A 27,191-nucleotide genomic window follows, 5' to 3' on the forward strand; every position below is an offset into this window, starting at 1 on the left:
TTAGTGATGCCAGGGCTGCAGCTCAGACAGATCAGCCTCTAATCTGGGGAACAGCCTCCAGTTAATTATTCTGTACCCTCTGGGCCATGGCCAGGGTGACTCAGCAAGAGGCAGCCCAAGGCAGCAAAGACCAGCCTCCAGTCCCAAGGGAGACCAGCCTCTGTCCCCAGCAGGGACACCCCAGATGGGAACCCCAGCAGGGGCCAGCTGTGCCCCATCTCCAACTGCAAGACAGGGCCAGGAGGGGCTGATAGAAAAATGCCCTCCCACGTTGGAAGGTGTAGGGGGCACCTGGCACAACACCTCCCATCTCCTGCCCCAAGGAGACCACACAGGTTCTGCCACTCATGCCTGTGGGAAAAGAGACATTTGGGGACATCAGGGCTCTGCTCCACAGCCAGGCTGCTGGCAGGGCTGTCCCTTCCACCTCCAGACACTGTTGCGGGCAGTGCCAGCAAGGGGAGTCCAGGGGGCCTGGCTCCAGGCACATCCAAGCCCCTTTCACCCTTCCAGGCCTGGAGCGGGGGGTACCCACCTGCCCTGCAGTGACAGGGGAGGCTGGTCCTTGCCCATGTTCAAGGCTGGCACCCCCACACCAGCCCAGGCACAAGGGACATAGGAGGGAGGGGGTCGGCAACAGCGGCACACGGGGCATTATTTAGCAATGTTCTTTTATTTCCAGTTTTAAGGTGAAAAGATGCCTTTAAATCTTCAATTAAATACTCCATAAAGAAAAAAAAAAAAAAAGGCAAAAAAAAAAAATTATTTACAAATTCACGTGACCAGTAATTGAATCCTTGTTTTAATAATTACACATGCGGCTCGACACATCCGGCGCTCTATAAATACAGGGGACGCGGATGAGGGGCCGCCCTGTCGCTTGCCCAATTGTGGCCTTAAACGTTTGGGAGGAGGATGGGGGCTTTTGGGGTCGTGGAGGGGACTCAGCCTGGCCCAGAGAGAAGGGGCCACCCCCCCTCCTCCCCGGCACCCTCCCCAGGTGTCAGAGCAGGAGCTGGGGGGGGAATGATTTATATTTAAAATTTAAAAACCATAGAGGGGAGGGGGTCCAGGCAGTGATGGAGGAATAGAGAGAGGACAGGGGAGGGGGAGAAATCACGCTCCTGTCCCCAAACCAAATTTAATAAGTTTATATATATATAATCTCTCTATATTTCATCAAGAAGCGGGGAGGAGAAAGAGGAGGAGGGAGAGGAGGGGAAAGATATGTCCCCATCCCATCCCTCCCTCTCCATGACATGAATCCAGGGGTGCTCTGCCCCACTCCCAGAGACCTGGTGTGCCTGCACTGGGAGGGGGGCGAGGAGGGTCCCCAAGGGGACCCATGGCAGCCACCGCCTCAGTCAGCATCTGTTTATTATCATGACAAACTCGTACAGGCCTTACAAACAGAACCAGGATAGAGGAAGAAGAGAGAGGAGAACTGAAAAAAAGAGAGGGGGGCTGCAAGGGGCACAGCAGGTCCCTCAGCCCTGGCATCAGCAAGTCCATGGGGGCCAGGGGTGGGAAGGGATGGAGTCACTCCCCAGGGTGCCCCGCTCTCTCTCCCCCCTTCCTCCTCCTCCTCCTCCTCACATCTGATCAGTTGTTGTCCGACTCATCCTCAGCTTCCCGGAGCCAGGTGAAAAAGGCTGTCACCGATTTGAGGGCCACCCCCTTGCCCTGCTGCTCGGCCGGGTCCTTGCTGGACTCCCACTTGTAGAAAGCCTCCTCCTTGATGACGTCCTCATCGTACAGGGCATCAAAGAACATCCGCAGCAGGTCTGGGGTGGGGGGACAAAGGGGAGCCTCTGCTATTCTCCAGCCACCAGCCACCCTGCTGAGGTAGGAACACATCTGCCACCCTCTCCCCAACCTGCCCGCACCCACGATACTCACTGGGAGGCTGGTCCAACTTCACCACCAAGGCTTGCAGGGCATAGAGGGCCTGGAGCTCCTTCTGCTCATCCCGCAGGTACTTCTGGAGCAGCTTGGCCTGGTTGCGGATGACCATGGCGTCCACGCGGTACGGGTTCTCAACTGCAGGGCATGGGGCGTGGTGAGAGGGGCAGTGCAGGCAGGGGCACCCCCACCACTCCCTCCTCACCCTGGTACTCACAGACAATGGCCAAGTGGCACACAGACGTCATCAGGGCCCTGATAAACGTGTTGGACGAGACCTGCTGCTCGCTCAGGTTGGCCTAGAAGGGGGAGGGTAAAGGATTGTGAGCTGGAGCAGGAGCCAAGAGGGAGCCTCCAGACACTCAGGCATTGTGCCCCCACCCTCACCTCAATCCAGTCATATATTCTTTGGTTGTTCGGGTTCTCCTTCAGCAGTTTGTCAATTTGCTTGCACAGCTCCTCTGAGGTCAGCTCCTTGCGGCTTGGCATGTCTGAGCTGTCCCCCATCGTGTACTCCAATTTCTGGGGAAGCAGGCAGAGAGAGCTGTTGAAGGCAGCACAGGGGACTGCCACTCTCACACTGCCCAAGGTCTGCCCACAGCCCATCTCTGCCCCTTGCTATCACCAAGCCCCCACCTGCTCTGTGACAAATTTGTTGACATCCTGGTCCTCAGGCAGGAATTCCTTCCAGCTCAGGCCCCCATCCCGCCACAGCTTTCCTGCGGTCTTCTGGCCCTGTGGGACAGACAGTCGGCATCAGCACGGCATGCCCTCCATCTCCAGGGAGGAAGATACTGTGGTGTGGCCATGCCAAACCCATGATCCAGACACTGAGAGGGATGCCCCTCACCATCTTCTCTTGTGGCAGAGGGGTTCAATCCCCACACGCCCACCTGGCCCCCAAGCAGCCACACAACCCCCACACACTTACCATGCCCTTGCACAACAAGCCCAGCACCTCGACCAGAGGTTCAATCCCCACATGCCCACCTGGCCCCCAAGCAGAATGCCAGTCCTTGAGACAGCAGCCAGCAGCCACACAACCCCCATGCACTTACCATGCCCTTGCACAACAAGCCCAGCACCTCGACCAGCAGCGTGGTGGCCTTCCCAATGGGCACCAGGGGCTTTGTGATCTCCCTGTGGGGCACAAGAGACCTGGGTGAGCTACCTGCCCCAAGGAGGACTCCTGTGCCAGCCCTGCAGAGGAGCACAGCCCTCACCTGAACAGCTCCTCCATGGGGATGCCTTCCTCTTGCAGGATGGGTGTGATGAGCTCAGCCAGGTACAGCCAGATGTGTGGGATGTCAATCTCCATGTCCTCTGCGATCTCCAAGATCTCCCGCAGCCTGAAGGGCAGAGGGAGCTGTTGGGATCCAGCAGTCCCCATACCCTTGGCTAGGAGGGACCTCAGGATGTGTCATTGCTGAGTCCTCCTCAAGGCAAGGCCAATTCAAAGCCAGGCTGCCCCAGCCCCTCACCCTTTGTAGTACTGCTCCTTGGAGAGCGTGCCTGCCTTCACCAGCTGGCAGAGCAGGGCTCCCATGTGCTCACGGGAGATGGTGCTCCTCTCCAGCGTGGACTCGATGCCATTTTGCACAAAGACGTAGAGCGAGGAGGGGCTGCCCAGCTCCTGCACACACTGCAGGGCCTCCTGCAGGGAAAAAGGGGGTGTCAGTACTGCCCTACAGCCAGCTCTGGCTCCCCCCTTCCACATCCAGGCACCACCAGAACCCTGCCCAACAGTGCTACCACACAGGAACAGAAGCATATGGCACGTCAGAGAAACATGTATGGTGTGTTAGGGTGCTTGGCCACCCCCTTCTCTCACCTTCATGTCATTGATGTGCAGGTATTCCTCTATGATCGCCTTGGATTTCTTCTCCAGTTCCTCTTCCGACAGAGCGGGCTTGGTGGATGTTGCAGGAGGTGTTGGCTCTTGTTTAACTGCAAGAGAAGAGCAAGGATCAGGCACCACCTGGGACAGGCAGAACTGCAGGTGCAGCCAGACCTGGGATATGGGCCCTCCCCAGCTCACTGGTCTCCCGGCTCCGGTCCCGCTCCTCCGTCATGCTCGCAGCCTTGCGCACGGCCTCGGGGCCGCCCTGCTTCTCCCGTTCTCGGCTCCTGTCCTCTGTCTCTTTGCTGAAGCTCCTCTTGGTGAGGGCAGACCTGTTCCTGTCTACTCTCTCCCCCCGGTCAAGACGCTCTAGACGGTCGCTGCCCTTCTCCGAACGTGACTCCCGGTCCCCTCTGTCCCCAGCCTTCTCCGACCTGTCACGGCTGGAGCTGCTCCTGGGGAGAGAAAGACACACAGCGTGAAGAACCCATCACCACCCTCCCTGACCCCAGACTGTAGATCTCTGTAAGGTAAGGCTGTGCCACTCCAATCCCCACCCTCTCTTAGCACTTGACCATTCATGGGGGAAAACTTTTCCCTTATTTCTCCCCTGTTCCAACTCATACCCTTATCCTTTTATTCTGCTCCTTGGCTGAGCACTGCCTGCCTTTGTCCTACCCACATCTTCCTTCTGACACAGACTGTGGCAAAGTGCCCCTATGTTTTCCTCCTCTCTCAAACAAATCCAAACTCCAGCTCTCTTTGGGGACCTCACACTCCCACCCATTAATGTCTACCCAAGGACCCCCAGGCCAGACCAAGCACTTGGGGTGGTCACCCACACACCAAACAGTAAGGAGGATACCCAGGGTGAGGTCAACCTTCCTTGCCCCAAGGATTCACCACTGACTCTGAGCTCCCTTAAAGGCCCCATTTTGCCACAGGGCAAGTCCAGATACTGTAACTTGCCCATACACTGATCAACCACAAGACTGAATCAGGGGCTCTCCCTCAACCCCACACCCCCACCCACCAAGGCAGGGCTGGCCCCTCACCTCTGCACCACACGGCGGGACTCTGGGCTCTCGGCAGGCATTGACTGCTGGAGCGCTGAGAAGCGGTTCAAGGTGCTCGTGGCTGGTCGCCCTGAATCAGATGCTGGGCGTGAAAAGAGGGAAGTCTCAGAGTTCGGCAACTCCCTTGTAGAGGAACTGCCAGGGGAAGATCACCCCTCCCATCCGTCCCACAGCACGCAGCCAGTCCCACACTGCCCACCTGAATCTGCGGGCTTCGCGCCAGACCCTCCGCTGCTGCCTTTGCCCCAGCTCAGCCGCCCACCCGGTGCAAAGAGCTGGTTATTGGAGTCGATGGATCCAGGCTGCAGGTGGAGAGAGAGAGACAGTCAGACCTGATCCCCCCACCACGGCAGGACCTTGGCCAGGCAGCCAGCTCGGCTGCCACACCACAGCCCCAGCCTCACCTTGGTGATCTTCGTTAACCGGCTGGTGTCAATGGGCCGGTTGCCCTTGCTGATGGGCACCGTGTTCCAGCCATCATCTGCAACCAGGCTACTGCGCCCTGAGCACAAGAGGGACAGTCGTAAGGTGCAGACCAGCCTTGAGCAGAGTCCAGCAGGAGTAACCCATTCATAGCAAACTCAAGTGCCCCCAAGCCCAGACACTCACCACCAGAGGATGGCCCAGGGGGTCCTCTCCTCTTGTCCTTTGACATGAGCTGCTGCACTTTGATGTGTTCCCGATGCTCCTCCATCTCTGCTTCCTTGTGGATCTGATCGATGGTTTTGGGGCCCTGGTCTCCTCGCCGCGGCACCCAGCTATTCTGCAGAGGGCAGGGAAGGAGGGAAGAGGGAACTGAGATGGCTGAAAGATGGAGGGAAAGGGATTCCCCCTTCCCAGCCATCCCACTCTCAAAGTCTCAGGTTGATCTCCTGCCTCGACCATCACTGCTCTCCATGTGTTGTGGCAGCTTTTGGCACAAAAAGGCTCAGATTCCAGAGCCCCCCTGCATTAAACAGCCGCCAATTACTGTGTGCCCACTACCACTACCATGATAACCAAGAGCAGGGGCTAGCATGGTGTCTCTGGGGCTGGCCACAACTCACACACCCACCCCTCCCCTACAGGGGACACATGGATTGCTTCGCAGGAGGACATAGGCCAGCAACTCCAAGGGACCAAAGAGCAGTCCGCAGGCAATTGCATTCCATGAACCTTACCCTTCTTAGGTCAATCACATCTTGCAGCATGAAACGGATTCGGGATGATGTCTTTTTCTCTTTGATAATCTTCTCCATCTGATTGAAGTACTGATCCATCCTGGGCTATAAAGGGACAGAGCCATGGTCACATTCCTCCTAAAGGTAAGGGAACAGGCAAGTAGGGCAGGGCAAGGAGTACCTTGGCTTTCTCGAAGTCCAAGTCCTTGCCAATAGTCGTAAGCAGGCGGCAAAGGCACTCAAGAGACTCCTCATCGTGGTTTTTGAGCAGCTTCACCACACAGTCATGCATAATGGCCTCTGTCAACATCTTCAGTTTGAAGAGCTCTCCAATGAACTTGATGTTGCCCAGGGATCGTCGTCGGGCCTTGTCCCGCGCCTCCTCCAGCTCATCCTTCATGCGCGCCTTCTCCTCGGGCTGCACGAAAAGCCCAGCAGGCCAGTTCAGTGTCCAGAGCCAGCCCAAGGACACCCACGCCAGCCCTCAGCAGCAGACTCCCACCACAACTCACAGCACTGGCATCATCCATCTCCTTCTGCCGCTTCTCAAAGATCTCGTCATCATCCTTGTCCTTCTCAAACTCCTTCTGGCAGCGGTTGAGCAGCAGCTTGCGGAAGTTCACAGTCACTGTGGGCTTGTCTATTGTGGGCACTTTAAGCTGCAGGGAGAGGTACAACCCAGAGAAAGAGCATGAGTTGTGTCTCCCCCAAGAGCCGGGCAACTAAGGTGGCACTACTCAAATCAGGGAAAAGCCACCCAATAACACTGTGATGCCCTGCTGAGACTCTGAACCTGGTCCTCCATCCACACCCCCCAGTTTCCCCGCTCGACATGGAAGGACCTGCACACTACTAAGCTCAGCTGAGATGGCCAAAAAAACCTTGCCCAGTCAGCAGGAGACCACCCAGCTTCTGCTCACCCCCATAAGGCAACGGCACATGTTAGCATAGGCAACAGAGAAGTTTGGCTCCGAGATGGCCTTCTCGAAGACGAGGTCGATGACACCCTTGAGCCGCTCCTCCGTGTCGATGGACAACTCCATCACCTGCTTCATCAGTTGCTGGAACATCTGGGGTGTCAGCTTGTTGAGGATGCTGCGGACACGGCGGAGCAGTTCCTGCAAGAGCAGCAAGGTCAGCAAGAGCGGGGCACCCTTCCCCCAGGCCCTCTGAGTGCCTGCCCCCGCCAGCTCCCACCTGTGTCTTGATATTCTCAGGATCCTCCTCCTCGGAAGCACGTTTGCTGCTGGGTTTCCAGGCCTTCTCGGCCTTGTTCAGCTTGACATCCTCATTGAGGGACACAGTAGCAATGATTTTGCGGGGCTCCTTCCTCTGGCTCTGCTGGGAGCGACGGGGACCCAACCCTGAGGGCTGACACATGGAGAAGAAACTCAGCTCTCTGCTCTGGGACCACGTGAGCTGGCTCCCAGAAGTTCTAGTCCACCTACTCAGATCCTCAATTCCATCATGGACATCAGTGGCCCAGACACAGTGGCTCGAAAGCTTGATCATCACAGAGAGGCAGAGCAGGATGGCAGGAATGAAGTGAGGAGATACTCACCAGGCCCCGGTTGCCCATGACAGGCCGGCCAAGGTTGGCGAAGGAGGGGGTGAAGTCAGGGCTGCAGTTCATGTTACTGATGCGGATGGGGTCGATTGCCCGCAGTGGGGTCTTGTTGGCCTGCGAAGGTACACACGGCTGAGGATGCCCGGGGGCAGAGGAGCGGGATGGATCCATCCCCCAGCCTCAGCGCCGGGACAAGGAACTGGAAAAAAGGCCCCAGAGGTGCCCCCACACCCACCAAACCCAGGCTCAAGGGTCACTGCAGATGCAGCAACAGGACCCTGAGCACAAAATTAAGTCCCTGCCCCGCCTTCACAAGGCACAAAGAGGAGTCAGATCCCCACCTAACCACCACCCATAATTCCCCAATTTCCAGGGCCGCACCGACCTTGTCCAGCACCACATCTGTGATCTGGGGCAGCCCCTCAGGTTTCTGCATGCTGGCAAAGATGAACTGGAAGCCCAGCAGGAACTCCCGGTCATATCGCTTCTTCTCCTCAGGGTTCAATGGCTTCCATTGCTCTGCAGTGGGGGGCAAGAAGGAGACTCTGATGTGGCCCGTCCCATATTCTCCACCCTGAGCTGTGGCAGGTCTGGGTCCACACAGGGACAAGCGAGGTGAGATGTAGACAACCACAGAACTGCCCCAGCCTGGTACACCATGAGCATAACCGTGCATGCCTAGAAAGCCTGATACCACCAGCTCCCTGCCTCCTGCCAAGACCCTTTTGTTGGGAACTCTGTTCTGCACCCCATGCCAAGCTTGGGGACAAGATGGGAGGAGAACGTGAAATTTAGGACAGCGGGACCATGCCACCCACACCTTCCCCACTGCTGGGTCCAGAGGTGGTGGCTGCCAGCAGAGGACTGTGCCCAGGCACAGCTCACCTTCCTTGTAGCCATACTTCTGGCCAGCAGCCTTGCCCTTCTCCGGGGCCAACTTGTCTTCCTTCTCCTCCCACGTCTCTTCCGACTCTTCCTGTGGACGGGCAGGAGCCACATCCTCTGCTTCACTGGCAGGGGCAGACACGGGGGGCTTGTTCTCCGCCTCCGAGGCACTATCACCAATCTGAGACTGCAGCAGGGGGGACAGGGACAACAGTCACCCACACGAGCCTGTTCCTGTCCCCTTCACCCCACTCCTCGGTGTCCACCCCACCTCAGATCCTCATTACCATCACAGAGCATCAGTGGCCCAGACACGATGGCACAAAGCAGAGTTCATCACAGGAGGAGATGGGACACAGGCTGATCCCCAGACACCCCAGGACACTCACCTCTTTAAAGGCATCCAGCAAATCACCTACTGCCTCCTTCTTGTTCAGATCCTTCATCCTTCGTTTCTTCTTTGGCACCGACATGGCGACTGGGAGGAGAGGCAGGAAGGTGAAAGACAGGAACCCTCCCAGACCCCAGCACCCTGACAACAGCTACGGGGTCACCAGCAAGGCCCCAGTAACAGCAGGTGAGCTTCAAGATGGATCCACAGGGATGTGGTCCTGCCACCCCATGACAGCTCCCATCCCCAAAGACACCCCCATTTACCACGTGCCTCATCAAAGCCCACCATCCACACCACTGCCCTAGTGCATGCTCCCTCATCCTGTCAGAGGATCCCTGCACATGCTGCTCTACAGGCAGCCCTTACAGGGACACTCCCATACAAATCTCTGGTCCCATACACACTCCCCTCCCTGACACCCCTATACACCAGCCCATACCTGTGCTTCCCAGAAACGTATCTGCCCCCAGGCTGCTCTCCTAGAGCACCCCTGCATCCCCACCAAACACATCCTGTGAACCCATCTTCCCCATCACTCCTATGTAACCCCAACACTGCTGTGCAAGGTGCTTAAAGGAAAAACAAGAAACCCCAACACATCCCCAGGGCACTTCCCCACTGTCCTCAATGGGTACACACCCCTGTGTACCTGTATACCCCTACACAGCATGCCCTACATCTTCCCTGCCAATCCTCCACCTCCCAGTGTCCTCAATTACTGGGGGCAATCCTCAGATACAACCCTGATACATCACTATACACCCCTGTGTAAGGCATCACATAAAACAGACTTCCATTCCCCATGACATCCCCCACACACAGCCCTCTATATCCACCCCACACATCACCACATAGATGTACTCCCCAGACATCTCCCTGATCCCACCATCCACAGACACCTTATCCCTCTCAGCATCCCATAGCCACACATCCTCCATCCCTCACCACATCTCCCTCTCCAACACCCTCCCTGTACCTCATGCCATGTGCTGCCCCCCACCACCCAACACCCACCCTGGGGCACCCTGCAGCCCAGCATTCCCAACCTTGTGCGGTCGCCTCCGAGATCTGCGAAGGGGCAGGGGCTGGGCTCAAGCTTCGCTCCTGGGTCTCACCAGGGCCTTCACTCTCTTCCTCCTCCTCCTCTGCAGGTGGGGAGGCAGGGGTGCCAGGCTGGGCTGGCTCCTCAGACTCTGAGATAGGGCTGACATCTGACTCAGGCTGCTCCTCACTCGGCTCCACTTTGCTGGTGCCCTCCACACCATTGGGTAGGGGCAGCTCTTCAGGCTGAGCAGTGGGGGAGTCCAGGGTGGGCACAGGCACCGGCTCAGAGACCGGCACTGGCTGGCACACGGGCGCCTCAGGGACCGTCTCAGGCGTCTCCTCCAAAACCCCATTGGCCTCAGCAGCGGGCTCGGGGCAGGGCTCTTCCCGGGGCGGCGGGGGGCTGGGGGAGGCGGGTTTGGCAGGCGCTTCAGGAGCCTGTGGTACAACGGGTGGTGGCGACGGCGCAGCCGGCACCAAGGGCACAGCTGGCATCGAGGGAACAACGGGCACCGGCGGCACCTCAGGGGGCACAGGCTCCTGCAGGCTGGGCTCCGGGAGGGGAATAGCAACCTCCTCCTCCTCTTCCTCCTCCTCCTCCGCAGCCACCGTGTCCATGTTGGGCGCGGGCACAAGGGGCAGCTCCGCGGCCCCTGGCACTGTAGTGATGGCGCTTAACGTCTTTTGCGGGTCAGGTGGCGCCTCGCCCTGCTCCGCTTTCGTGTCCGTGTCCACAGGAGGCTCCATTGGCACCAGCGTCACGGGCGAGAGCACCACGGGCTCCACCTCGGGGATCAGGGGAGGGGGAGGAGACGGGGACGCCGACTTGCTGGGCTCCAGGGAGACGGGCTTGCTCACCACCAGCGCAGGCTTCGGGCGGTCATCTGCAAGGTGGATGGCATTAACAGATGACTCTCTGACTCTCTGCTTGTCCCACATTCCTCCCCAGATCCCTCTATCCTCAGCAGACATAGGGACAGATGTGTCAAGCCACGTCACAAATGTTGGATGGGGACAGGAGTCCTCCAGTGTCCAGAGGACAGCTGAGATGAGTATACAGTCCTCTCGTAAACTCTCCTGCATCCAACAAGGTCCCTAGGTATGCACGGATGGCCTCTCACCCCACAAGCATTCAGGAGGACTACAGAACAGTGGGGCTTGCATGTCACATCCTGCATAGCCAACACCAGGGAACCTTGCTGCAGCCATGCCAGCTGGCACACCCAGCCCTGGCACGGGCACTTACCGGGCCGGACAATAACTGCTACATGGGGGGTCTCTCCATTGGCCTGGGGCTCCAAACCGCTTCCAGCCTGAGGGGACAAAGAGGGAGTTGAAGAGGGCATGTGCACTTCCCTCTGCCACAGCTGTGATGTCAGAGGGTCCGCTTACCTGTGGAGGGGTGGGGGTGGATGAGGTCCTTGCTCCAGACATAATTTCTTCTGTAATGTCTTTGCCACCTTGGTTGGGGTCTCGTATTCGGATCTGTCCAAGAATCAGAGCAGAGGGGAGAAGCTGTTGGCAGAGTGCAGGACACAACACACAGGCCACCCCCCTTCCATGAGCCCAACACCCAACAGGACACCCTTCTCCAAAGGGAAAAGGAAGGTTCAGTCACTGCAATGCCTGTCCTGGCCACATAGTTTGGGGAACAGTGGGTGCCACATCCCCTCACCAGAGAGCACAGTGTCCCACAGACACTGGCCTGTTCCAGTGCCTTGCAAATCATCGCAACAGGCAGCTGGAGCCAGCAGGTCCCCAGGCCACTGCCCATCTCCAGAAGTGGGGGGACCCCAATATACCACTGTGCTAGCACAGGGGCTGCAAGGACCTCCCCTTATTTTGGGGACAATACAGGGGACTAGCCTCAGTACACAGAAACCACAGTGAGCTCTGTGCCACCCCAGACACACCCTATATGCCCAAGCCCCACTTGCCCCATGTCTGCCACGGGTGCAGCACGAGCTATAGGGCACCCTGCTGCGGGGTGACTGGAGGGGGACACACGGGTCTGGTTGGGACTACAGCGCAGGGCAAAGCACAGCCACGAGTCTTGTCCTCTCTACCTTCTGAACACGACCTGCTCCCGGAACACCAAGTGCAGAGCTCAACCCATCTCTGATGAGCAAACGCCAGCATCCCACCTCCCAGTGGCAACCGCTGCCTCCCGGCTCGGGGCCATGCCGGCAGCCACCCGGCTCCCCGCTATAAATAGGCCCCGTGCGAGGCCTCTGAGCACCGGCATCTCCGGGAGCAGACAGCAGTTGGCAGCCGCGGCACCCCCGCCCTCCCGGGAGCTGTGACTCAGCACAACGCTGCCCGCCGGGACGACCAAGGTCGCCAGCACCCACAGTGCACCCCAGCTCCCTCGCTGAGCCCTCCAGCCTGTGGGGAAATAACCCTGTGCCAACCCTCTTCCCTGGCATGCTGCACCACATCCCATCCCACACACCACCAGCACCTGGGGCTGACACCATCCCCCTCCTGCACGCCCTGAGCACACCCTCTCACACAGGAGTACCCCCATGCCTGGAGGCAGATGGCTCCTTACCGTCTTGCGTTCTCGTTTTGGGGGGATCGGTGGTTGCTGGCTCACAATGACCTGGGCAGTGGGGACCCCCGCTGGGAACTGCTGCACCCCCTGCGCCGGGTAATACGCACCCGCTGAAGGAGAGGAGACAGCGTCAGACCAGCCGACCCAGATCCTCCGAGCCTGTCCTGAGGACTCCCTGATCTCCCAAACACAGGGGTCTGCCAGGAGCCCGGAGAGCCCTTGCTGCTCTGCAGCGAACCCCCATCGCATCCGGCCCGGATTGTCCCAACCCGCCTGACAGGCCTGACTGAATTCCTTCCCTGTGAAGCAGAGAGCGTCCCCGCGCCACCCCCACGCCCAGCCGGGCCCCGCAGGCATCCACCATGCCCACCAGCTCCACGCCACCAAGAGCCCTGCCTGGACACTCGGCCATGTCAGGTACAGCCGTCCTGCCTCTGCCTTCCTGCCTGAGCCCTTATCTCCCCAGGGCCAGCACCAGCCCGAGGGCGGCACCAGGCAGCCTCCATTCACACCCAGGCTGAGGGGCTCAGGCTCCCTGTGCAGATCGAGTCCCTAGCAAGCCCAGCCCAGAGGAAGGAGCTATGCTGAGGGACAGGCAGAGCTGGACCCCATCCAGGGCTGGCACAGTCCTCAAGAGGTGCTCCACTCCTCCCAGGGCATCCATGAGCATCACCCTGGAGCAGTGCCACAGGGATATGGGTGTGTTGGGACAGGCACAACTGGGTCCTGGCCCCCTCTGGCTCCAGCACCTTCCCTGCTGCACTGACCCTGAAAGTCAACCAAGGTGCTCTGGTGACTGTCTCATCCCTGACTCAGGGACCCTCCCTTTGCTCAGGGGACTCCCAGGGACGCTGAATGGACCTCGTACATCAGGATGGGCTGGGCTTAGGGGGAAGGAAGGAGACCCTGAGCTGCCTAGACCTGAAGACCAGACAGGAGACCCAATCTGATTCATTTGTCAAGGGTCATACCACATCAGGTCACCCCACCAGTCCTGTGGGCAAGAGGCAAGCGCTGCCAGCTTCCCCAGGAAGAGCCACAGCAGCCCCAAAGCAGAGGCTGGGGGTACACCCGTCCTGGAACCCCAAAGAGATATCCAGGGCGCGTCCCACGGCAGTGCACAAAGGTGCAGCAGTGTCCTGGCCCAAGCACAGGAGACAGCCACAGCCAGGGGCCACCTCCCTCCTCTGAGGGGCTGGCTGGGCCCTGAGACAAGAGGGAGGGAGGCCGGGCACGTACCTGGCTCAGGAGAAGCCCATCTCTGCCCTGGTTATGCTTTGCTGCTGTGCCGGGGCCAGGCCGGAGGCCTCGGCTCACATTTCTGTGTCTGCTGGGCCTCCCGGGGCCAACCAAGCCTAAATATAGTCACAGCCCGGGTGGCCACATGCGAGCAGGGGGAAGGAGGAGGGGCTGCTCACATCACACTCCCCAGGCACCAGGAGGGGGCAGGCACGGAGCACCCCGGCTCCGCTCCTGGGGAGCCGCAGCTGAGGGGGGTCAGCAAGCACTCAGCTGCTCACCACCTTGACAGCAAGGGAGGGGGAGCAGGGGATAAAGTCTGCCCCAGCCCTCCGCCAGCAGAGTTAAATATTAAACAGCCCCAATTTGGAACAGGACAGGGGTGAGTGGACTGCTACAAATGGACCAGCAGGACACGATGTGCTGCTGGGCAACAAGCAACTGTCCCCAAAACAGCCTGCAGTGGAGTCACAGAGTCAGCCCCAGTCAGCTGTGTTCAGCTCGGCGGGACACACAGAGGCCAGGGGAGCAAAAAAACGGGGAAGTGCTGGGACTGAAAGGGCACCAGGGAGCAGAGAAACCCTTCTGTCTGTACCGTAAGTCCCGAACTCTGTGGGGCTGGCTCCAGGATAAAAACTAGGGGCGCCAGGTTGGACCGGGTACTGTTGGGTCGGGACAACGTACGTGGAGCGACCCTGAAATAGGAGAGAAGAAAAAAAAAGTCAGTGAAGTCCCCTGCAGAGCACAGACATACCACCAAAACACTGACGTAACCCCAAACCTGACTGTGAACTAGTTGGACACCAGGGCAATGAGCAGGAGACAGGCAGAGTAGACAGAGTAGACAGAGTAGAGAACTGCTGGGAAGGGGACCAGTACTGCCTGCTGCCTCTCTACAGAGACAGCAGCACCCTGCTCAGATCACTGGGTGCTCAGGGTCTCAGGACCCCTTCCACCCCCCCAAAACAGACTTGGGCTCCAAGTCCAGACAACACCTGCCACCAGTGCCCATCCCAACCCCCTCCCACAGAGCCCAAAGCATAGCCCTCACCTGTCCGGGAATGTAATAGGCTCCTTGGGAAGGTGTGTAGGATATCTGGGAGGGTATCATCATCACCTGGGAAGCAGCTGGATACACATGGGCAGGAGGGCCGGGCCGAGCCGTCGTGTTACTCTGCACGCGGGACGCACTGGCAGGAGGCTGTGCCCTGTTCTGGTAGAAATGCTTGGGGAGAGATGGGGCAAAGCATCAGCAGGAGCTCCAGCACCTCCACCCGCCACCACCGCACACGGGGGGAGACACTGGCCCCCCCCGCCCTGCCGGGCTGCACCAGAACCTCGGCAGCCCACAAGGCCACCCCCACCCCGGCACCATCCTGTCCCCACGCACCTGCGGGGCCGCCTGGGTCCACCCGACCCAGCTCATGCCCGGCGCGGCCCCGGCCCAGCCCTCCCGGGGCCGGCAGCTCCAGCGCCCGGGGCCGGCCACGGCCGCACGCAGCTCGGCGGCGGCGGTCCCGGCGTGCTCTGCACCGGCTCCCGGCGCCCGCGGTGGATGCTGGGACCTGTAGTCCCGCCATGCCAGAGCCGGACAACATGTGGAGCTCGGTATTCCCACCCCGCCAATGCCGTGCATCCCGACCCAGCCTGTCTGCCGGGCAAGAGCATCCCCGCGAGCAGCAGCTCCAGCCCAGCGACGAGGGGGCAAGGAAGGGTCCGCGCACGCACCCCGGGGCAAGGAGAAAGTGTTACCTGAAGAGACCTGAATCCTCCCTGTTAGCAAGCGCACGCATACAGAGGGAAAGGGGGAAAGAGAGAGACAGGAGTTACTGGCACTGGGACAGGGATAGCAGAGGAACGGACAAGAGGTCAGGGAGCCCTTTGCCCTGCGCCCAGATCCCAAATATTATACTGAGGTCCCCTGTAGGGATCTCCCAAGGGGCAGGGATGGGTCTGATGAGCTCCCAGACAGCACAGCCAAGGATGTCACCAGATCTGTCCCAGCAGCTCCTCCACACAAGAGGGCTGATAGAGGTCCAGAGCCTTGCACGTCACTGCAGGGCCTTGGGAGACCAAGCAAAGCTTGGGAGGAAGAGGAAGATGAGGAAGGGCACAGGCAACAGCCTGGGCCAGAGTTAGCACAGGCACAGCCACATGCTGCAGGCTTCATGCACGGAGGGAACTGGGGAGACACTGCAGAGAAACCTACCCAAAGTCGAGCAGGCACCCCGCACTTTCCCAGACCAGCCAGTCCCCAGAGGCCAGGGTCCCCACATGCTCCCCAGCCCCTTCATGCTCAAGGTGGGTGTTTCTGTGCAGTGTCAGGAAGGGGTGCTCAGCATGCAGGGAGGGGAAGCGGGTTAGTACCTGCTGGTGAATAGCCCGAGGCCCTGCTGGAAACTGAGAGAGGAGGAAAGGGAGGTTTGGGGCAGGGGAGGAAGGAGAGAAGAGCAGTCACTCTGTGGGCATCCTCACTGGAGGCGCCTGCCCTCCCACCCCAGGGCCAGGAGGTCCTCAGCTGGCAGTCGTGGTCCAGATCACAGGCTCATTCCCCCTTCACAGGCACACACCAGGCCTGAGGGGGACCACATTGCTCCTAACACCCCTGGGCTCCATGGCAGTGTGGGCTACTCAGCTGGGAAGCAGAAAGCTGCTGGATACCCCTTACCACCCTCTGCAGCTCTGGACAACATCCTTACCTGGCGCGGCTGAGAAGGCGTATTCATTTGTGAGGTCGGTGCCGGGTTAAAAACCACAGGTGCCGTCTGACCAGGTGGGAACGTCGGCTGGAAGAAGGCAGGGAGGGAAAGAGATGGTACCACAGCCCTTGGCACCAACTGGGGAGGCAAATGTGGGTGCCCCAGCCCTGCAGGGGACAGTTACCTGCGGCAGTCCGGGAGAAGGGGCAGGGTGCGGGGCAGTCGGGGCTCCTCCTGTGGGCTGTGGAGCTTTGTTCATTTCATGGGGTTGTGCATAAGGATCCCCTCGCTATCTGCAGGAACAGGGACAGTGGGCATAAGCTGGAGATAGCAGCACCCCAGGCATCTGTCCCCTGTCCACGTCAGCCCTAAAATCTGCAAGTCTCCAGCCCCACAGCCTACCAGTGTAAAGCCAGGCATCAGCCATGCCCCACAGACAGCATCCCACCAAGGCACAGACCCCCAGCCACCTCATCCTGCCCCACTGGGACACCGGGAAGATAGGACAGGTACTGCCAAGTAACCCAGCCTGAGCAGATCCTCACACCCTTCAGAGCAGACCCCTCATCACGCCCCAAACCCAACCATGCCCACCAGCAGGACCAACCCACCCAAGGTGGCCCCACAAAGCCTGTCTGGGCCCTACACAAAAACGGGCACCAGCGTCCATGATTTGCCACCAGCACCTAGGCCACCACGAACTCCGGGGGGCTGGGTGGGCCGGCGGCACCCCGGCGTCAGCCGTGCCCAGCTCCACCCCGGCTGACCTACTAAGCGCTTCCCCCGGCCGGCCAAACCTGTTCCTGCCGGTGGCGCCGGGTCCCCAGCGTACACCACAAACGCCTACCAGGGAAGGCAGGGAGCAGCTCCCATGTCCCCCCACGCCACCAACACTCCTGCCCACTGCCCTGCCCAGGGGAGCCTGCAGCCCCCCAGCGCCCAGGCAGCCCGGACACCTCCTGGCTGCCCCAGGAAGGACTTGGCAGCCAGCGTCGCTCTCCCCGCCCCAGTGCAAAGGCCGCCGGGGCAGGAAGGAGAGGCAGTGCCCCGCACACTGCCGGGGGTCCCCTGCACCCCACGGCACCCAGCTGCCGGCCAGACACCCAAGGGAGCAGCCCTGGTGCCTCCTGTAATCTGACGCCTGGACGCGTCAGCACTGCCGGCCCCCAGCCCCGCTGCGGGCACTGCCAGACACGTCCCACCAACGCTGGGAAATGGGGCTCCCCAATCCCCCCAGGGCTGCGCCTTGGTGTGGGGGTGCCACCCCATCACAGGGATCCCCCGGGCCACAACCCCGGTGGAGATGGGCCCTGCCAGGGTTTCAGGAGGTGGCAGGGGCTGGGTTGCACCCCCAGTGCTCTCCCCGGGCCCTTTCTCAGCGGGGACCCAAGCACCTCGCACGGACAGCCCGTACCTGAGCCAGCCTAGCTAGGCCTTGAGAGCGATCACCCCCAAACAGAGGAGGAGGATTGTCTCACAGGGGACAGGGACACCCGGGGACAGCCAGACCTGGTCTCCCCCGCCAGACACAACCGGGAGCGAGCAGGATACTCACCCCCCCGCGGGAAAAACCTGGGCCGGCTGAGCGGGCCTGCAGAGACCGTTCATCCGACTGACTGGGAGAGAGGAGGGAGGGGAGAGAGAGAAAGCGAGATCAGGCCGGGCCCCGCGGGGGGAACGCGGCCCGGCCCCGGCTCTGCCCCGGCCCGGTAGCCCAGCAGGGCTGGGGAATGCGGGTTCCGTCCCGGGGGACAGCGGGGCACCGCCGCGGCTGTTTGTAATCGGAGTCGCCGCCGCCTCTCCTGCGCCGGGAGCGGCCGGGCCGCGGCCTGCGCTGGGCCCGCCGGCGGGGCGGGGGGTCCCTGCCCGGGGGGGTCCGGGAAGGCCCAGCTCGGCCCGAGCGAGGGCCCGGGGGACGGGAGCAGTAGTTCGGGGAGGCGGGAAGGCACGGGGGAGCGGGGGACACGACAAGAATCACCGACGGCGGAGCTGGGACAGGCCGCGGCGGTGGCCCGAGAGCGGCCGGCCCCGCCAGGCCCAAGCGCGGCCTCGCCCCCAGGCCGAGGCGGCGGCCGAACCGGGGCGGCGGCGGCGGCGGGGTGCACCGGCCGGCACGTGGGCGCGGACCGACGCCGCCGCCGCGGGATCACCGGGATGTGGGGACCATCGGGACTAGCGGGGGGGGGCCCGGCGCAGCAGCGGAGCGAAGCACGGGACAGGGCGTGGGAAGGGGGTGGCGGCGGCGGGGCGGCACCCACGTGGTGGCGGCGGCGGCGGCGCGACAAGGCCCGGCGAAGCGAAGCCCGGGGAAGGGGGAGGACTAGGGCGGCACGCGCGGCCCCGGTACCGGCGCCCCCCCACCCCCCCCGTGCGGGGCGCACGCTCACCGGGAGCCTGACACCCGCCGGGCCCCACAACCACCAGGGAGCGGCACCAGCGGCACCCGCACCCAGTCGGTGCTCGGCACCACCGGGACCCGGCCTCGCCCAGAAGTTGGCATTGTCCCGGCGTGCGCCCGCCTGTGCCCCATCCAGCTCTGGGCACAGCCGTGGCTGCACCCTCGTGCGCTGTCCCGGGACATGCAGCCACCCGGGCCCTGCTCTGACACGGGATTTGCGCCCATCCTGCACCCACCCTCTCCCGGCCGGGAGCTGCACCCGCCCAGAGCCCCCCAGTGCCTCACGCCCACAGGGGACCGGGTCCCCACGCTGGACCCCGCAGGATGCAGCACCTTACCCCGACCCATCCCACTCCCACCCAGGCACAGCCTCCCCGGTTCACCCAGCTGGGCACAGCAGGACCCAGACACTGTCAGTTTAGGAAACAGGGCAGGGCCTTCCTCTTTGCTAAAAATACTTCCCATGTGGCTTCTATCCCCACCTCCCTGGCTGCTTTTAACCCCAATGTCAGCTCTGGAGCAGCACCAAATGATGGCAGAGCCCAGCAGAGCTGGCAGGGCAGCTGAAAGTTCAGAGCTGCCAGCCAAAAGCCCCCAGGAGGGCAGTCCCAGCCAGGCCACGCTGGGCTAAAGGGGAGTGGCACACTCTGAGCACATGCGGCTGTGCCAGGCACACCCACAGGGCACAGCTGCATGCTGTGGGGCATGGCACCCCACCACTCTGTGCTCATACCCTGCATGTTGGGATCTGCACTGTGCACAGCCTCCATGGGCCACAGGCACGGCCAAAAGGATGAGAGCCCAGCCCACGCTCCCAGCACAAGGAGAAGAGGGCAGCACTAGTCTCCACATAGTTTATTTCCTTGACTCTCAGTAACAAAAACAAACTAGGGTTTTCCCTCCCCTCCCAAACCACCTACCCACCCCCCAGCTTCCCCTTGGCTCAAACATCATAGTTGGGGTTCTTGCGTAGGATAACAAATCCCTCCAGGATGGGCGTCACAGGCACGTGCTCCTCTGTGGCCAGCTCTGCCCGCTCTCCGTGTGCCAGCAGCACTGGTGTTGTGTGAGTCTGGAAGCCAGTGATGGTTTTGGGCTTGCCTGCCTGGCCCACCACATCCACAGCCTGTGAGAGAAGAGTGAGATCAGTGCCAGGGACACAGAGGGACACCAGCACACCCCTGCCCAGCCCTGGCTGCCCCTTACCTGTCCCACCCGAACCGACACGGGCAGAGGCCGCAGCTCCTCATCGAAGGTGACCAGCATGCGGGGCTGCATGGCAGCAACAAGGCCATAGAGAATGTAGTGGGATTTGCCCAGGATAACTGCGGGGAAGACAGAAGTAAAGGGGCTGAGCAATGCCCACGCTGCGAGGCAGAGAGAACTGGGGGAACAGAGCCAACAGCACTCACTGTTGCGCACATCCAGGAAGGACACGAGGACGGTCAGCAGCCCAGCCACAGCCACCTGGCTCATGAGCTGGCGATCACTGTGGTACGGGCACAGGGTGAGCGTCCCCTTGCCCAGATGAGTCAGGCCCTGGTGTGGCACAGAAAGTACATGAAAGAGTGATGGAGTTATCTGGGACTCCCAGCCCTGCCCTCAGGAGGGTGACATCCCCAGGACACCACTCTCCTCCCACACCCAGGGACCCCAAACTTCCCCTTCCACACACAAGCACAGTATCATCACCTGGGCCAACCGCACCATGAAGAGGTTGTTGGGGTCTTTGGCGTGGTACTGGGCCAGCTGCCGCAGCATTGCTGCCAGCCGGGCATTGTTGGTACCTGGGGACAAGGAGGCACAGGCACAGTAGTGTACAAGGCATGGGTCACTCCAGCTTTCCACCCAAACAAACCCCAAACCAGGCTGTCCCCAGGCTTACCACTGCCCACCATGCCCATGGCAAAGATGGAGTTGTAGGAGACCTCGGGGTCAGCGTCGTGGGAGAACTTGCTGAGGGTATCGAGGATGTTGAGCCGGGGATTGGAGACTGAGATAAGAGCCAGGGCCAGGGGCACAGCACGGCGGAGGGTGGGCTCCCCGTACCGCAGCTGCACAGAGGGGGGCTGGGTGTTAGACTCGGATCACCAAGTGCAGCAAGGTGTACTGAGATGTGAGGCAATGCCCAGTTTCTAGTCCGAGGCCCCCTCCCGGCTCTGTGCTGTCCCCTGGTGTCACTCACCAGGTGGCCGAAGGTGCGCAGGCCCATCTCCGCGCCGATCTCCTCGCCCATGGCAATGAGCGCGATCCCCAGCACCGCCACGCCCTGCAGGGACACCGGCACTGAGCGCCACGCAGGGAGCACCCAGCCCAGGTTCTTAAGCCTCTGTGCCCACCCCAAGCCCAGGGGGACAGGGTGAGCAGGGGATCCTGACAGGAGCTGTTTTCCCTCTGCTAGCACTGAGCGCCATGCAGGGAGCACCCAGCCCAGCACACAGGTTCTTAAGCCTCTGTGCCCACCCCGAGCCCAGGGGGACAGGGTGAGCAGGGGATCCTGATAGGAGCTGTTTTCCCTCTGCTCTGACACCACAAGGGCCTTAGGGACCCTTCCAAAGCCAGTTCCAGGAACACAGACCCCAGCCCACATTTCCCCACCTGGTGAGCACCCATGTCAGCTGAGCTCTCTTTCTTCTCCTTCTCTTTCTTGTCCTTTTTGTCCTTGTCCTCCTCTTTCTCCTTGGAGTCAAAATGCTCACTGCAGATGTGCAGGAGCTGTTGCACCTTCAAGACATTCCCTGAGCCTGGGCAGAAAATGGAGGGCCAGGATCAGCAGGCAGAGGACCCTGGACCTGCTCCTGCCTCCCCCCACCTCGACCAGCCCAACTCACCTGCATAAGCACAGATATCCACCAGCGTGTTGGCAAAGCTGCGGAATGGCTCCGACACCACCTCCAGCGCTGCCAGGATGGCCTCAATTGCCTCTCCCTTCCCTGTCATGAAAAGCATAGTGGTTCAAGGACAGCAGTGGAGGGATGCTCCCACCCCATGAGCCACTGGCACTGTCCAGCCTTACCCAAGTGATTCAAGCCCAGGCCAAGTGGCAGCCATCGGGCGTAGGTATCCTTCAGTTCTGTCTCTGATTTCTCCATGATGGTCTGGAGGATAGTCGAGGTGACATCCCCATTGCAGGAGCCCACTGATATCATCCCACAGGCCAGGGCAGTCACACCAGCCACCTAGTGATGAGGGAAGGAGCCATGTCATACCCAGGGAAAGCTCAGAGTAAGCTGGTCTGTAGCACTAGGTATCCTTGGTCTCCACTTCCTAAGAAAATCTGGGCTACTGGGAGACCTGATGGTTTCCTACCCTCCTAAATCTGCTGCAATCCCATTGTGGCAGCAGCTCAGATAAGGAAAATAGGGTCATGCTCTTCTGGCACAGCACAGTGCTGGGCAAAGACAGGTGACCTTGCTCTTGGAGCTCAAGCTGGCTGCAGGACAGCGCCTGTATTCCCAGGAGCTCTGGGGCACTGGATGGGGAAGCAGGAATCACAGGCAAACCCTGCCTCATGCCCTACCTCCATGCTGGACTTGGAGTCTCCCATCACAGGCAGCAGCAAAGTCAGGACATCCTCGCGGTTGGAGCCCGCATACGCCAGTCCCAGCCTGCACAGAGTCCAGAGGGGTGTGAGGGAGGAGCTGCTCCACCCTGTGCAGCAGGGGGAGGCTGGGGCCAGGCCCTTACCCAAAAATGGCTCCAATCCTCATGGTGTTGCTGTTGTGGAGGACATAGTCGGACAGGAGGGCCAGGGCAGGGTCACACTCATTTTTCACCCCTGAGTTGACGATGCCACAGGCCAGGAGGGCTCCAGACTGCAAGGCAGAAGCACCATCACACACTAGCCACCAACACACAAAGCCCCCTGCCAGCCAGTGACTGATGTCACCTCACACATCACACCCAGTCCCCAGGATGGGCAAATTGGTACAAAGTGGACAACACCACTCTGGATCAAGCTGAGAAATCCAAAGGTCATAGCTCTGTGACAAGGGGAGCCCCAAGGGTGCTTCAGGCAGTCCCCAAGAGACCAGCAACTCACTGTGAGCTGCTCAAAAGCCTGGGACACAGGGCATCCAACCCTTCTCTGTGCAGGAGCTGAGCTGCACAGGGGACCAAAGCAAGGACCATTCCCCAGCCAGCTGCACACCCAGCTCACAGCAGGACTGCCCCAAGCAGACACAGAGCCAGGATCTGTCACTGACCTTGATGTAATCCTCTGAGGAGTACAGGTACTTGTCGATCTGTGTGAGCCCCCCATCCACGTCCCACAGCAGGATTGTGCCCAGCGAGGCTGCAGCACTCAGCATCCCTGTGGTTCCAGGGAAGAAAGGCCCTCGTCAGGCCTGAACTGATGTGCCCTGTCTGGGGCTTATGGTAGCCAGGGACATAGGCCAGCCGAGCCACCCTTGCCCTAAAAGGGACAGGATGGTAACCCCAAGCCTAGAAGCACCTCCAGCCCTGCTAACTCACCATGGTCCTTGTTCTTGTACAACCACTTATTGCCATCATCTGTCAGCAGCTTGTCCTGTCCAAAGGCAGCATTCACAAAGCCGTTCACAAAGGAGGAGGCCAAATTCATCCGGGCCGAGTCCACTTGGGAACCACTTCCCCCAAACCCTGTGCAACAACAACAGGGTGAGGAAAGCAGCAACAGAAGCCCTGCCAGCTCTCAACATGCAGCCATCCCACACCATAGGGGAACAAGGACCTGTCCCATCAGCAGGAAGGAGAACCCCAAATCCACAGGCCAGAGACCACAGGCAGGCCATCTGCCCACCTCAGATACACATCTGACCACACAGGCTCAGAGGTGCTTGGCAGCCACAAGAGCTCCACTCAGGCAGGGACCATAAAAGCCACAACACAAGCCCTTACGGTTATTCTCCAGGTGGGTTTTGTAAATATCATCTGGCACTTTAGGCTCCATGATGTCCAGCTGCAAAGACAAGGGAGAAGGGGGTTACCTCCTGGCCAGCACATCCTACCATGGCAACCTCTCCAGGAGGTGTCTGGCCCAGATCATAGGGATGATGGATTTCTTCTCAATTTTGCCACAGAGCCTGGCAGCCAGGGCAGCCACAACTGCAGGTAGCCCAGGGTGCTTTTCCCAGCTGGGACACTCACCTCTCTGGCTAAGGCCAGGAAATTGCTGTTGAGCTGGACATTGGACATGATCTCCGTTAAGTCCTCGTACTCCTCCACATCCTCATTCAGCTCCAGGAAGACCCCATGGCGGCCCAGCATAAAGGCCATCTGCTTCTGGACAACTCTGTGCAGAGGGGAGGGGTTTCCTGAGAGTCCAGAACCCAGCAAGCCCCAGCACAAACACAGGTTCACCAAGCAGTGAGCCAACCTGCCCTGCCCAGGGCATACAGACATGACCCACTCCTGCCCATCCTCATTTCAGGGACAAGAGCCTCAATCCAAAACCCCAGACACCTCTAACAGTGACAGATCCAACCTGTCTCTGCCCAGATGGGGAGCCTTGCCCCACCAGGAAGAGCAAAGGCTGCAGAGGGCAGGGAACATCTCTGCTTACACATCTTTGCAGGAAGTGAAGATGTCCTCCACCAGCTCCACGTCATTGAGCATCAGAGCCAGGCGCAGGGCTTCAGGGTAGCGATTGAACTTGCGGAAGATGCCCAGGGCACAGCGCAAGAGAGCCGAGTTCTCGGGCTCCGGGACATAGCTCACACAGCTTCAAGGAGGAGATAGACACCAGGGTGACAACCAGATCAGGCAACCTTGGCCCAACAGGGATCAGGCCCCGTCCAGCACCTCGGCCGGCCAAGCCCCCTCACCTGGTCAGGTAGAGGCACACTTTGGAGTAGGCATTGTCGTCGATGTACTTCTCCAGCATGTCCATCTGCTCTATCTCCATGAGCAGGTCACAGGCCTCATGCTCTGCGTTGTGGGCCATGTTGTAGGGGACGATCTCCTTGACCAGGGTGAGGAGTGTGTCCCTCTGAGCCTTGTCAGCTTCATCAATCTCCTGCCACTCCTTGGCCACCTCTCCTGCCAAGTGTCTGCAGGAACAAAGGGACATCACCACTACAAAAACCAGTTTCACTAAGCCATGAGAATGGGGAGCAGCTGCTCCCAGTTAGCCAGGGCTGTGTGCTGTTTATGGAGGCTCTGCATTCTGCAGACCTTATGGGGGACAAGGCCAGAGGAGAAACAAGGTTAAGACCAGAGATTTCAGAGGCCATGGCAGCAAGACCTCTGCAGCTAGAAAACCATTGTGAATAGAGCATGAAGTGACACAAGTGCAGGTGTGATAAGGGCAGCTGAACACATGACCAGCTAGTCAAGACACACCCCAGACAGGCTAGAGCTAAAGCGCTCCAGGAAATTCCCCTGAGCCCTTACCCTTCCCCTCTGGTTCCCCTCAGGCTTACCTGACGTATTCATGCCCCCAAGATGCCAGCTCCTCTTGGGAGCCCACCAGTCGGTACTTCAGACACTCACGCTCCCCACTCATGGTCATGGCCAGGACTGAAATGATGTCTGCTGCAAAGCGCTGCAGAAAGAGTGCAGAGCTCCAGACACAGGCCAGGCACAGGGAACCAGGGGCAGCCAGGGACACGACACCCTCCCTGTGCCTGCAAACCACCACAGGGGGCAAAGGTACAATCCTGACAAGTTATAATCCCCTGGAGCAAGTCACACAGAGTGCTGTTAGACCCCAGGGCCCAGAGGGCTCTGCGACTGCCTGCCCCAGCACTGTCCCCTGAGTCACATGGGATGGTGGGGCCACGAGTTTATACCTTGTTCTCTCCTGGAGCCATGTTCTCATAGATCTCCTTCAGCTTGCCATAATGGGGCCGTAGGAACTTGAGGGGCTTGGGAACGGAGGTCATGGAGGTGGTGGAGGAGCGGATCTGCCTCCGCAGCTCCTCCAGGGCTGGGCGGTAAAGGGACGTGTCCTTCTCCTGCAGAGGGAAGCTGTCTGTCAGGGAGCAAGGGGCTGGCTCCTGAGCCACCACCTCACCAGCCCTCCCCAAACACAGCCACGGCTCTTGGCAGAACAGCCCCGCACCCTGGGCTGCCTCCTGCAGCCCAAGAGCTGGAGAAGGAGGGCACAGCAGGGCAGAAAGCCTCTCTCACACCAGGGACACAGAGGTGCCTCGGGCACAGGTCAGACAGGCAGCAAGGCTGGGGGACAGATCACAGCAGACAAGCAGGGGCTCCACTCATGGTAAAATCCCCCCATCTCCACTGCACTAGGAACAGACATAAGCAAGAGACAGACAGAGTCAAATCCTGGCCAGGACTCCTTGCTGAGGGACACAGCACAGACTCACCCCCAGGCGCTCCACCAGCATCTCCAGCTCATCCTGCAGCTGCTTGTCCTCCTCAGACTGCCAAAATGCACAGGAGAAAGCAAAGTTAAGGGTGCAGAGCACAGGAAGTCTCAGTGTGACAGAGGCAGGGATGTCACCCCAAGCCACAGGGTACCAGGACAAAGTGATGCACTCATTGTCCAGGACACCACCCTGCCCCAGTTCTGCCAGGGTGGAGCAATGCTCACATTACTGGGGAGACCATCCCAAAGAAACCACCCATTCCCGGGGTGTGAGATGCACCTCCCCTATTACTCTGTGCTGTATAAAAACAACCCCACAGAGAGGGGCACGTCAGGTCACAGCCCAGCGGGGCACACCCCACCGACAGCAGCCCCTTCACCCACAGACTGTGTCCCTCAGCCCACAGGGACCCCTGAGCCAAGGTCACCCCTGCTGGGCAAAGGGGGATCCCCCCATAGTGCCCACAGTCACACACACCCCCTGGTTACAGCACAGCTTCCCTCTCCAGCACGGCCCTGGGACCCCCGACCCCCGCGCAGCAAGGGAGCCCTCGGCCGCGTCAGGCGGGCCCCCCAGGAGTGCCGGGCCGCCGGAGGGAACCCCTCGCTGCCGCCAGGGAGGGAGTCCCCGGAGGGATGCCGGCCAACCCCGTGACGCGGGATGACGTCCGGTTCCCGGAGGGATGCCGGCCAACCCCGTGACGCGGGATGACGTCCTGCCCCGCCGGTGACGCGGGCCCGAACGGGCCGTGACTCAGCTGCGGCCCGCGGCGCGGCGGCACTCACCAGCTCCTGCTCCTTCTCGGGCCCGGAGGGCGGGTCCCGGCGGTCCCGGCCCCAGGGCGGCGTGGGTTTCTCGTCGCCGCCCGCCCCGGGGCCGCCCTGCACCCGGCTCTGTCCGCCGCCACCGCCCGCGTCCATGTTCGCCCGGCCGTGCTTCCGCCGCACCGCGCCTGCGCAACGCCGTGACGGCACCGCCGCGCGCCGGGGGCGGGGCCAAGGGCGGGGCGGCCGCACGTGCTGGGGGCACCGGTACCGACAACGACACCGGTACCGACACTGACACTGTCACCGGTACCGGCACTGCCATTGACACCGGTACCGACAATGACACTGTCACCGGT

General features: G+C 60.6%; 2 protein-coding genes and 2 non-coding genes across 15 annotated transcripts; all 4 read right to left on the reverse strand.

Annotated features, from left to right (window-relative positions):
- Positions 1-654: 654 nt before the first annotated feature.
- Positions 655-18,749, reverse strand: EIF4G1 (eukaryotic translation initiation factor 4 gamma 1). 12 transcript variants are annotated; one of them, XM_039713404.1, is made up of 35 exons: positions 18,619-18,749; positions 17,916-17,976; positions 16,545-16,653; positions 16,361-16,447; positions 16,029-16,061; positions 15,414-15,434; positions 14,713-14,886; positions 14,257-14,356; positions 12,420-12,532; positions 11,261-11,353; positions 11,115-11,181; positions 9,871-10,752; positions 8,820-8,908; positions 8,431-8,617; positions 7,931-8,064; positions 7,540-7,677; positions 7,176-7,349; positions 6,899-7,096; positions 6,491-6,637; positions 6,160-6,396; positions 5,979-6,083; positions 5,428-5,581; positions 5,223-5,320; positions 5,018-5,120; positions 4,798-4,900; positions 3,941-4,197; positions 3,734-3,849; positions 3,384-3,556; positions 3,126-3,251; positions 2,961-3,042; positions 2,539-2,637; positions 2,290-2,424; positions 2,120-2,201; positions 1,900-2,040; positions 655-1,784 (listed from the first exon to the last, which is right to left on the reverse strand). In XM_039713404.1, the coding sequence occupies exons 3-35, from the start codon at positions 16,617-16,619 to the stop codon at positions 1,603-1,605; spliced, it is 4,905 nt and encodes a 1,634-aa protein (XP_039569338.1). In that variant the 5' UTR covers positions 16,620-16,653; positions 17,916-17,976; positions 18,619-18,749; the 3' UTR covers positions 655-1,602. The 12 variants fall into 12 exon arrangements, with proteins under 12 accessions (XP_039569338.1, XP_039569339.1, XP_039569345.1 ...); XM_039713405.1 differs by having other exon boundaries at positions 17,916-17,972; positions 18,619-18,703; XM_039713411.1 differs by lacking the exon at positions 16,029-16,061 and having other exon boundaries at positions 7,540-7,659.
- Positions 7,423-7,497, reverse strand: LOC120504445. Its single transcript, XR_005628020.1, has one exon. It is a non-coding gene; the product is annotated as a small nucleolar RNA SNORD66 (small nucleolar RNA).
- Positions 8,699-8,775, reverse strand: LOC120504452. The gene has a single exon (XR_005628028.1). It is a non-coding gene; the product is annotated as a small nucleolar RNA SNORD66 (small nucleolar RNA).
- An 846-nt stretch (positions 18,750-19,595) lies between the features above and the next one.
- Positions 19,596-27,025, reverse strand: PSMD2 (proteasome 26S subunit, non-ATPase 2). Its single transcript, XM_039713752.1, has 21 exons — positions 26,854-27,025; positions 26,066-26,122; positions 25,529-25,693; positions 25,160-25,281; positions 24,563-24,787; positions 24,301-24,459; positions 23,886-24,030; positions 23,637-23,697; positions 23,232-23,378; positions 22,964-23,070; positions 22,446-22,573; positions 22,279-22,366; positions 21,775-21,937; positions 21,590-21,691; positions 21,357-21,502; positions 20,944-21,027; positions 20,644-20,812; positions 20,451-20,545; positions 20,171-20,297; positions 19,965-20,083; positions 19,596-19,884 (listed from the first exon to the last, which is right to left on the reverse strand). The coding sequence occupies exons 1-21, from the start codon at positions 26,986-26,988 to the stop codon at positions 19,702-19,704; spliced, it is 2,727 nt and encodes a 908-aa protein (XP_039569686.1). The 5' UTR covers positions 26,989-27,025; the 3' UTR covers positions 19,596-19,701.
- Positions 27,026-27,191: the final 166 nt, after the last annotated feature.

Source organism: Passer montanus, unplaced genomic scaffold (genome assembly GCF_014805655.1).
Source record: "Passer montanus isolate IOZ18808 unplaced genomic scaffold, ASM1480565v1 scaffold29, whole genome shotgun sequence".
Lineage (NCBI taxonomy): Eukaryota > Metazoa > Chordata > Aves > Passeriformes > Passeridae > Passer > Passer montanus.